The sequence below is a fragment of the Phaseolus vulgaris genome, chromosome 8 (genome assembly GCF_000499845.2).
Source record: "Phaseolus vulgaris cultivar G19833 chromosome 8, P. vulgaris v2.0, whole genome shotgun sequence".
NCBI classification, from domain to species: domain Eukaryota; kingdom Viridiplantae; phylum Streptophyta; class Magnoliopsida; order Fabales; family Fabaceae; genus Phaseolus; species Phaseolus vulgaris.
The window spans coordinates 58,229,989-58,240,871 of NC_023752.2; the positions used below are offsets into that span (position 1 = coordinate 58,229,989).

The window sequence follows — 10,883 nt, forward strand, 5'->3', positions numbered from 1 at the left end:
TGCACTTTCCATTGAATTAGAACATAAGGGTGCTATCTCTTTTCTGTTTTTTCTTTTCCTCTTCTGAAAGGGTGCCTAACTCTTGTAAATTTCTTTCATAAAATTAAATATTGCCACCCCTTTTTTCTCCATTTTGGCCACTTGGTTGGGACACTCTTGGTATTTGATTCTGTGTGCAAGGGTTTGGTTTGGATAGGATAATATTATTACATCTGATATCTTATCCAATTCTGCATATGCCAAAGGAGGAATGGGAATGTGGTTTATTCATACCCTTAGCTTACCTTCTGCTTCATGTTTCAACCTTATCCTCACACCAAACGTTATTATGAAGCTAGAATTACACTGTTGAACAGGCAAAAACCAAGAGATAAATGTGAATTATTGAATAAGTTCTAAGTCAAGAAAGGACAAAATAACTGTATATGTTTGCATATTTAGGAAGATGGTGTCTAGAAAGTGGAGTGAAGGAATGAGATAAATTAAAAATTGCAGGTCCAAAAACTGGAGTGGTGGCATATTGTTGAACCATGAAAGTGGGGATTGACTAATGAAATCATGGCTTTAAAATAGGCATGATGAGAATTGAGAACATTTTGGGTGGCAATCTACTTATCAAATCATGTCTGATTTTATTTTGTGCTCACCTTTCATGGTGCTTTAACGTTCAATTTCACTGGTAGTGGTTGAGTTTGAAGGTCACAGCCACCATTTCAGGATGTCATGTGTGATTATTCTCTTGTCCTTTACTGTAAACAAATCCTCATCATTTCCAGACTAGGTAAGCTAAGAGGGCTTACAAAACACATTAGTTCTTGTATATTTATTTATTTAAGCTCAAATTCAACTTTCTGCAGGAATTAATATTCTTCGATTTTATTTTCTAGATCTGTTAAATTCTTGCATGTTTTGCGTATTTAAATAATTTATTGTTTTATCGCTTCTTGGATCTTGATTTTGGATTGGGTTAATTTGTTTCTCTTGTAAAAGCAAAAGAAGAATGTGAAGAACAGTGAACAATGTCTTGTACATGAATACTCTTAAGCCTAGAATTTGTTAAAAATGGATTCTTGTGAGTTAAAATTTGCATTGAAGATGGTATAAGAAAACAATTTTAAACATTCCCTTTATTAATCTTTATTAATGTGATAGTTAATTTCTTAAGCAATTTTGATTGATTCTGTTTCACGCCAACATGAAATGAAACTCCCCTATACAAACAACTGGTAAAATGAAATATAGTAAAGAGAAACAACAAATAGATGCAATCTAGTAATTTCAATTTCAATTTCAATTTCAAAACTATAGCAGCCACTTTAAAATTTCCCATAATTTGGTGATGGATTTATCCAAAATTACAATTTTGACCCTCCCCTTGATTTAAAATACTTAGTACTATGTAATTACAATCACATGGAGTCACGGAATGTGCGCCACGTAACACCTTCATCTTCTTCCCTTTTTGTCGTCTACAACAAAAATCCAAAAGGAATGAAGGTTTGCATTTTAGGTTTGGGGCGGTTGATTACAACAACATTCAATTAATTATTATTAATTCCTTTTATTATTGTTCACGATCATCTCTCCTCAAATCAACCACCACCACGCTCACATTGTCGGAACTGTGCCTCACCAACGCCAACTTAGTCAGCAGAATGGAGGCGTCGGAGCACGCCTTGTCGGAACACTCAACCGCCAACTCTCTCCCCGGAGACGCCGCCTTCTGCCCGTTCAGACACATCCGCGCCACCTTACACGCGGTGTCGTTTTGCACCGTGTCCCAAAGCCCGTCACTCCCTAGTATCAAACACTCATCCTCCTCACTCCGCTCCGTTACCGTTACCTCCGGTTCTGAAATTACATACGGCTTCAGATAGTTGTCCCCTGCACAACACAACACAATACAAGGTTCGTTAATAATTCAGAACCAACCCTCTCCACTGTGCTATAATGCGCAGCGCGTGTATTTTCAAATACAATAGTAACCGCAGAGAAAGAAAAGTTTTTTAATTTGTACCTATGGCTCTTGACATGGCCAAGACCCCAAGCACTCTAGGCCCGTCCCAATATATCACGCGCCCACCAGCATCTTCGATCCGAAGCAACTCGTCGGGTCGATCCGGCTGTTCAAAACGAATACCAAACCCGAAAAGGTTTGATTGTTAGTTCAAGTGCTCAACACAAAACCAAACTTTTCCCTTTCCCCTCCACTAACCTAAAGGATTCACGCGTGTCAAGAACGCGCCACCCATATCAATTCAGATCCCAAACCCATAAACTCTAAATTAATATTATTATTATTATTACCTTGTGATCGTCCGAGAGTGGGACGGGTGCGCGGTTACGGCAGAGCACGGCGCGCGAGTCGCCGCAGTTGGCCACGATTATCTTTTCCGGCGTGACTATGGCGACGACCGCGGTGGAGCCAACGGCGTCGCAGCGCGGGGTCTGAAGCTCGCACCTGCACGTGCGTGTCTCGTTGGTTCTGCTCCAACTTTGGACCTCTTGGTCCATTCGAGCAAAACTCTTCTTCATCATCGATTCCCATTCCAAATTCTCTTTCGCTTTTTGAATCTCCTCCTTCACTATCTCGTGTAACCTCTCCTTGCACATACTCGCCACCTGTACAGAACAACACAGTAACTTGTTAACAAACCAGATCCGAGACAGATAACGTTTTATAGTTTAATTTGTACAAGTTTAGTTTATTTACGTGTGAGCATCCGTGGCCGTCAAAAACAGCGAAGAAATGAAAGCCTTTCTGATCTTCATCGCGATTTTCAAGACAGAACGAAGGATGCACTGAAACAGCGTCTTCCATGTCCCTCCTCCGGCCACAAACCGAGGTTACCCCATACCTCGGACTCTCCTCCTCGACCACAACAATTGTCGAGTCCAACGTAGGAACCTTCGAACTATTCGGAAGCGAGACAGCCTCGACTCGCTTCGATTCAGAACTCTGAACCGCGTTTTGACACTCCCGCGGCGGAGAAGCACGCTGATCTAACTTCTGGCGCTTCCGAGGGTTCTCCGGCGCCGGGATTGCCACGCCGGCGATGTATTTCAAAGGCAGTTGGTCCAAACTTCGGCGAGAGAAAGGGCGCGAGGTGGGTTTGGTCGGAGAAGCAGTCTCTCCGGCCTCTCCAACAACGCCGCAACAAATTCCTGCCATCCAAAAGCTCTAATCGAAACCGTGTAATTGCTTTCACCAGCGAATTCTTCTTAGACTCTTGAGAGGAAAAGAGGGAAAATTAGAAGCAAGTGCAGAACGCTATTATTGCAGTGCTAAGATATGATAAACGAAACGCACGTTCAATCGAGATTGGTTTGGGGTGAGAAGTTTTTGTAGAGGGGGAAGAGCAACCGGGCAGGCACGTGGGGCCACACAGCTGCCCGTCACCGTCACGGGCATCACCCGACACGTACAGTTGGAATGACGTCGAACCATTTAATACCCACATGCAATCCAAACCCTTCATCGGATCGTCCCTTCCCTCTGATTCCTACACGTGGTCCTGTACTTTGTGCTTCTACACGTGGACCAATCACAACACTCCACGCTAGGACCAAACATGTTCCTTTTCTGACACGCATATGGTCCTTTACCCCTCTCTCTCTCTCTCTCACCCGCTCAAATCTTCTCTCCTTCGAGTTTTTTTTCTCTCTTTTAGGTGTCACCCCTGATGCTGCTACCACGTGGCCACATCCTACAGTATGAGATTCTTCTCTGATTCTCATCTCCCATCGTTCACGCCTCTCACCAAACCCTCCATTCTTTTATTCATGCTTTTTCTTTTCTCTTTTAATTCAATTTCCTTTTCATTATGATACAAATACAAAATATCTCTCTACATTTTCAGTCATAACTTTTGTTTTAAAAGTACCAGTCTCATCTCATAAGCATTAATGCCCCTCTAAAACTATTGATATTTTTTTACAGAACATTGGTAAATAAGTTATGAATTGAAAATTAAAATATAAAATGTATTTATTCCTCTTTTCAACACATCAAAATATCTTTATTTTTTTTATAAATCTATTATTTGTAACTAGCAGACACCTTATCACCTTAAGCTCTTAATTTGATATATTTTTAATAATTTTATTATTATGCATTGAACATATATTAATTTTTAAAAAGGAGATATAAAAGAAAAAATATAAAGTTTGTAACCATTACATGATTTTCTAGAAAAATTACATTACAGCTACATATACTAATATATATAAGTAAAATTATAAGATGTTACGATTATTTTATTTTTAACAAGACTTTTGTAGTTTTAAAAACATCTTAAAAAATGTACAAAAAAAATCTACCGAATTTTTATTATTAAGTTTTTGAAAATCAGTTTTTTTGCGTAATGTTCTTATCAATGAGACATTTATGTTCCTTATTTTTATTTTTTATTTTTTGGTTTTTGTTTTTGTTTGTTGAAGAGAAAAACATATTGGAAGAGAATAAAACAAAATAAAACGTGGGAAAAAAATAAAAATTATCTTTCTTTTCATTATATAAAAAAGTGAATGATTAATGGATTTTGATTGAGAGAATTAAGCATGATATTAAAATGATGAAAATGATAAAATTTTGTTGAAATTGGTGTAAAAAGTTGAGGAGTTAAAGGTGGTGAATGTGTGATACGTGGGTTGGTGTTGCTTCCAATTGTTGGATGAAAAGGTTGTAAGAATGAATGAAAATGATAACACGTGTAGGATTGCATGTGAAACATGATTGCCGCTTGCACCAATACCTTAACTTCCTCAAATTATTAAGAGGACGCGTGTCCAATGCTTAGCTGCATTCCTTCTACCTCTCCTCTCACACCTTCACAGGTAACTAAAAACTATGAAAATATTAATTAATATTTAATATATTTCCAAATCAGCATAAAATAAATATCACCATTTGTTTTTTACATTAAAGACTACAGATAATAGTACATGTTATTAAATAACTTAAGATATTTTAATTAAAAAACAATTTATGAGTGTGGACAACTCGAAAAGAAACTTATACAAACCGACCAACAAATTAATAAAAAAAGCATTCCATATAAGTACGGTAGTAGTGTACAATACATTTACAAATACACATTTCTATATGTATTTCTTAGCAATATTATAAAGAAAAATATTTTTAAGATTATATTTAACCCTCTAATTCAACTTTTTTTTTGTTTTTCTACACAAAACAATGTTTGATTTTATTAGTAGTGTTCAGTACATAACTTTTTTAAACTTTTGATATTTCTTGTAACTTTTTTTTATTTATGTTTTAAAATATTTATTAATCTTTTACTATTTTATAAGGTAAATTTCTATTATATTTCTTCTTTCATTCACTATATAGGGTTTTTTATTTATAATTTTTTCACAAAAGATACATTTTTCTTATTTTTACCTCTTTATCACATGAAATATAATAAGTTCATTATATTTCTATCACTTTATACATATATTATGCATATTTTTAGTATTAACATCTCCTTGGGTGCTTTTAGAATTTGCAAATTAATGTCAGTTTGTGCCGTCTATTTGAAAAATTACGCAAAATAAAAAAAAATGTTTATTGAACATGATCGTTAGATGTATGACACGTGTCACAGATGTCAGCTTGTCCTCCAATCAAGGTGGAGAATATGTATACAGTTGTGATCCATAGATTCATTTGATAAACTCTGCACTCTCTTCAATAAACAATAAATATATGATATGATATTATAAAGAATGTGAATATATAATGTTTTAAAATAATGTGTTTGAACTCATTCATTTTTATAAGTGGAACCGTCAAAGGCCACATATTTTATTATTCCTGGTTGTTAGCGAACATAGTTTTATCGCATGATGAGTCATATAAGTGTGGCAAAGTGGTATAGCCTTTACTCAATATATTTATATATATATATGAAATGTTCTTTTATGTAAGATGATATTTTTTCCTACCAAGTATTAAAGTACCATATTTAGGTAGGTGGTTTCTTTTTTCACTTGCTATGTTTTTAGTTTGTATGAATATGGTTAAAATAGTTTTAGTCGTTAAAAAATAAATCAGTTTTCATAATTTTCAAAAGTTTGGGAAATTATTATTGTGGTGATGTGGGTTGTGAGTTATTGATAAGCTTGTTAGAGAAGTAAATGATAATAAATCTTTTGGAAGTTTTAAAATTTATGAAACTAAAATCAATAAAAAAAATTAAACACAAAAATCAATTTAAAGAATTTAATCTACTAAGCAAATTAAAATATCAATTTTAACAAGATAGTAAAGTAATGTGGAAAGTATTTAAATGAAAGGGGGACATTTTAAAAGAATATTTTTGAATTTTATGTTGGATTATCTATGGTATGATGTAAAACTATTTATATATTCATGACGTGAATAAATCTCTAATTTTTCAATTATTCTGTCGTGCAACAATACTCTTGTATCTTTTATTTTATTTTATTTTCACTCCAATAGTAGTTGCAGTGAGATTGTAGAGGCTTCAATATTGGTTGACTCACTTGCCTTCTTGGTTTCTATGTGATTGGTTTTGGAGATTGGATTGAGTTTTCATTTTTCATTTATTTTTTAAATTGATATTGTGTTTGTTAATGAGGACCTGAGTCATGTCAATGCATGAATGTCTTCCTTGAATTGAATTGTTATTGTTAGTTACTTCATATTGAATTGAATTGTTGGGTTATGTATCGTATGATAATTTTATGTTGGATTATGTATGGTATGGTGTAAATTTTTTTTTATATTCATGAGGTGAACCTCTCTAATTTTTCACTTATTCTCTCGTGAAACAATACTCTTGTATCTTCTATCTTTTATTTTATTTTCACTCCGATAGCAGTTGCAGTGAGATTGTAGAGGCTTTAATATTGGTTGACTCACTTGCCTTCTTGGCTCCTATGTGATTAGTTTTGGACACCCGATTGGATTGAATTTTCATTTTTCATTGATTTTAATGGTCTAAACTTTTCATTTATTTTTTAAATTGATATTGTGTTTGTTAATGAGGATCTTAATCACGTCAATGCATGAATGTCTTCCTTGAATTGAATTGTTGTTGGTTACTTCATATTGAAATCGTGTTATGTTATTTGGATATATAAATTTATAATTTTAAATATTGAAATTAATTATTAAATTTTATTTATTAGTATATATAAATTTTTATTAAATTTTTAAAATTGAAATTAAAAACTTATGAATAGAAAAAATTATAGGAACTAATTAATTATTTTAGTCCCTCTAAGTGACTTAATTATAACGTCACTAGTTTCTCTATAATTTTACAGATCAAATTAGAGGTAATTTATATTATATATTTTAGGAAAATTATATGGAAAGTTTAAATTGATCATAGAAGTAAGTTGTATTGTAATATGTTTAGGTGATGTTGTATGTTTCAATTATACTAACTTTATTTACATTAAGTATTATTGATGCACACATTGAGCGAACCTTAGTTTCCTATTGAGATTAAGTGCAAATGGTTAAACATTAATCATTTGTATTAAATATTGAATTGTTCAATTAGGTAGTTTGAGAAAAATATTTTTTATAATTTGTTAATACATACACATTGTAAGTATATGCTTAAGTTTGATAAAATTTCGGTTCAAACCATTTTGTGTTTTACTCCAAGTGCATACTTAATTGTGGTGATTTGTCACCACTTTCATTTCGTATTTCGTGTATTTCAAAGATTAATACGGAATGCAACAAAATTATTTATCAAATTTATATTATAGATTATGTTTGTACGTGTTAAAATTAGGATGAAGAAAAAAAATCCAAATGTAGGACCTCACCTTTAATTAGAAAAACTGATAATTTCATATTGCACGGTTGATGATGATGTATTTTGTAACATACGTAGTAATAAAGCAAAGTTGGATGAATGCACATCATGTTAATGAAAAGTATGAAAATGGAGTTGATGATTTCTAGCAGTTTCCTCACCAAAATGGACAACTTATCAATGAGACATATTATTATCCTTGCGTTTGCGTTTGTTGTCTAAATCAAAGTACATTAGGATTTGGTGAAAATATGTGACCATGTGTTCTTCTGTATAGTGAAAGTTGTACAATATGGACTTGATATAAAGAACTATTACACAATCATATTATGTTAGGAACAACAGAAAATTATGAATAAGGGATGAACAATAATTTAGAAGACATGATAACATGATGTTAGTGAAGAAAATTTTGTAAGAGCTCATGTGTATGATTCTTTAAAGTCTGATTTAGAACAACAAGTGTGCCTAACATGCACTAACTTTACACATGTCAACAACTTTAAAATTGTTTAGTTTAAAAGTAAGAAATGGATGAACTAATATAAATTTCACCGAAATGCTAGACTTGTTGAAGGAGATACTTCTAGAATAAAACATGTTATCAATAGTAACTATGAGATGAAGAAGATATTATGTCCAATTTAGAGTACAAAAAGTTACATACATGGCCAAATGATTGTGTATTGTACAAAGATGAGTTTGTTGCATTGAAGTGAATTATCACTATTTAAAAAGAAAGTTGATAGAAGTAGTGGTGAGTAAGAAATAGAGGGTCTCCCTACTAAGGTATTTTGGTACTTATCAATAATATCTATGTTTAAATTATTGTTTGTTATTAAAGACGATGCAAAGACCGTGACATGACATGCAAATGGAAGAAAATATGACAATGTTCTTTGATATCCAACTGATTCTTCACAATGGAAAAATATTGATGAAGCATTTTCAAAATTTGGTGCAGAGCCAAGAAACTAGAGACTTGAACTTGCTACAAATGTTGTATATACTAATTATTTTATTTTCAATATGTATAAAATTAACTTTGTCACTTTTTTTCTCATTTTAGCCTCCTAGACAAAGATAACATATCTAAACATACAATAACTTTTTACCTTTATCATGACAACATAATCATATGAGTGAAATATTTCATATACTTAATGATCAAATTCGTTCTCCCACAATAAAATCTAAAAGCGAGAAAACATTGAACTACTTCTATTCTCCAACATAGACAATATAGTTTTATTTTATTATTTATAAAAAATTTAGATTAAAAAACATAATTTTGTATAAATTTTTTTAATTGAAATGTTTAATTATTTATTTATTTCATATTTTTATTTGAATACAAAACTTTAATAACAGAAAATATAAAACTTATGTTGGATGATGCACTTTCCGACATAAATTTTATACTTTCTAAATTTATTTTTTATTATAACTTTACGTTAAATTGTGTTATGATATGATGTAAAATAGAAATATTTACATAAAAGACTCAGTCTAATGTAAAATTAGGTTGTCACCGTGTCCATAATGCACTATGAAAATTAAAATCCTTTAATGTATAAATAAAAAATATATTGATAAAGTATTAAAATTATACTATTCATAAAATAGATAATATTCATAGAAATAATATGTATACAGATATTAAAAATAAAATTCTTATATAAATTTGACTTGAGAAACAAGAATCAATATATATGATAAAAAGGATTTCAATATCAATTTAATAAAAGTTTTGTAGATTACTCGAAAAGTAAAGTTTGCAAAGACTCGAAAGGTAAATACCAAAGAAAATATAAATAGTAAATTGCACTGATTTTTTTTGAAAATTTCTGAAGTTAATAAAAATATATATAAAAATCTCCAATTTATTTTTAAAAATTAAATTTTTTTATATTACAATATATTTTTTTAAGTTTAAAAAAACATTACACTTAAGAGAGTTCATCATAATGGTAAAAAAAATAGAAGTATAAATATAATTTGATAATTCACCAAATATTATCCTAATATTGAAATGTGCTCTCCGCTCTTTTTAACTCTTTTTCCAAAAAGTTTTTTTAATTAATAAATATAATAATTTTTTATTATTATAAAGAAATAGTTTACAATAGTCTATTTGTGAATATAAATCTCATATCATAAATCAGTTTTATAAGGTTAAATTACATTAATGTTCGCTGACACTAAGAGTTTGTTGAGCTTATCATGTTATTTATTGTTGGATCACCTATAAATATATAGTCTCACGCAGTTGAATATCTTAATTTGAAGAGTGTATTGGAGATCATACCTAGAGATAAAAACATTTTATAATATATAAGTGTGTGTAACCTTACCTTATAAACTGATTCTATAATATTGAGTTTTTAATATTTTATTTCTTTCTCAACCCTCCCTATAAATATATTTAAATGATTTAAATATTAAAGAACACCTAAGATTATAATTAAAAAATAATTAATATTGTATAAATTTTGTAAATAAAAAAAACAAAAGGAGTAAAAGAAGTGCATGCCAATAATTGATAAGTTAAATCCATCCATACTCATCTACTTAAAATTTTATGCTTTAAAACTCTCGACATAAAAAGATTTTGTTGGATTCTTAAATTACTTATTTAAATTTTTTGTTTTTGTTTTATCTACAATGAATCATAGTAAAAATATTCAAAACATGATAAAAAATATCTTAAATAAGATTATGAGTTGTAAAAATAAAAATAAAAAAATTGACAAAGACTATATTTATATTAAAATATGATTAAAAATATATATTTTAAAAATAATATGCAAAACAAAACCCAAACGTGCTTTTATTGCATAGACAGTGGTTTTTGAATTCCAGAATGGTATAAAGTTTGGTTTGGTGTGATGTATGTATGGGCAACACTTCACTGCAATTTCCGAGATATACCCTTCTTTCGTTATTTATTTTTCTTTTATTGAAGTGCTTATTGTGTCATTTTATTATTTATGGCCCACATTATTAATAGGAACACCATCTAAGCCCATTAATGCAATGTTCAATCACTTGGCCCAGAAAAAAAACAACTTCAAGACATTC

At 30.9% G+C, this 10,883-nt stretch overlaps 1 protein-coding gene across 1 annotated transcript; it reads right to left on the reverse strand.

The window, feature by feature from the left end:
* Positions 1 to 1,259: 1,259 nt before the first annotated feature.
* Positions 1,260 to 3,424, reverse strand: LOC137826196 (probable protein phosphatase 2C 24). Its single transcript, XM_068632083.1, has 4 exons — positions 2,714 to 3,424; positions 2,308 to 2,622; positions 2,018 to 2,123; positions 1,260 to 1,884 (listed from the first exon to the last, which is right to left on the reverse strand). Exons 1-4 carry the CDS (start codon positions 3,170 to 3,172, stop codon positions 1,565 to 1,567), a joined length of 1,200 nt encoding a protein of 399 aa, XP_068488184.1. The 5' UTR covers positions 3,173 to 3,424; the 3' UTR covers positions 1,260 to 1,564.
* Between the last annotated feature and the right edge of the window lie 7,459 nt (positions 3,425 to 10,883).

What these genes read in the sequence shown, in the direction of transcription:
- LOC137826196 (XM_068632083.1), bottom strand. Translation starts at nt 3,172, where the DNA reads ATGGCAGGAATTTGTTGCGGCGTTGTTGGAGAGGCCGGAGAGACTGCT. An exon ending in ACGGCCACGGATGCTCACAC is followed by an intron (nt 2,623 to 2,713) that starts GTAAATAAACTA and finishes TGTTCTGTACAG; the next exon opens with GTGGCGAGTATGTGCAAGGA. An exon ending in GGCCATGTCAAGAGCCATAG is followed by an intron (nt 1,885 to 2,017) that starts GTACAAATTAAA and finishes TGTGTTGTGCAG; the next exon opens with GGGACAACTATCTGAAGCCG.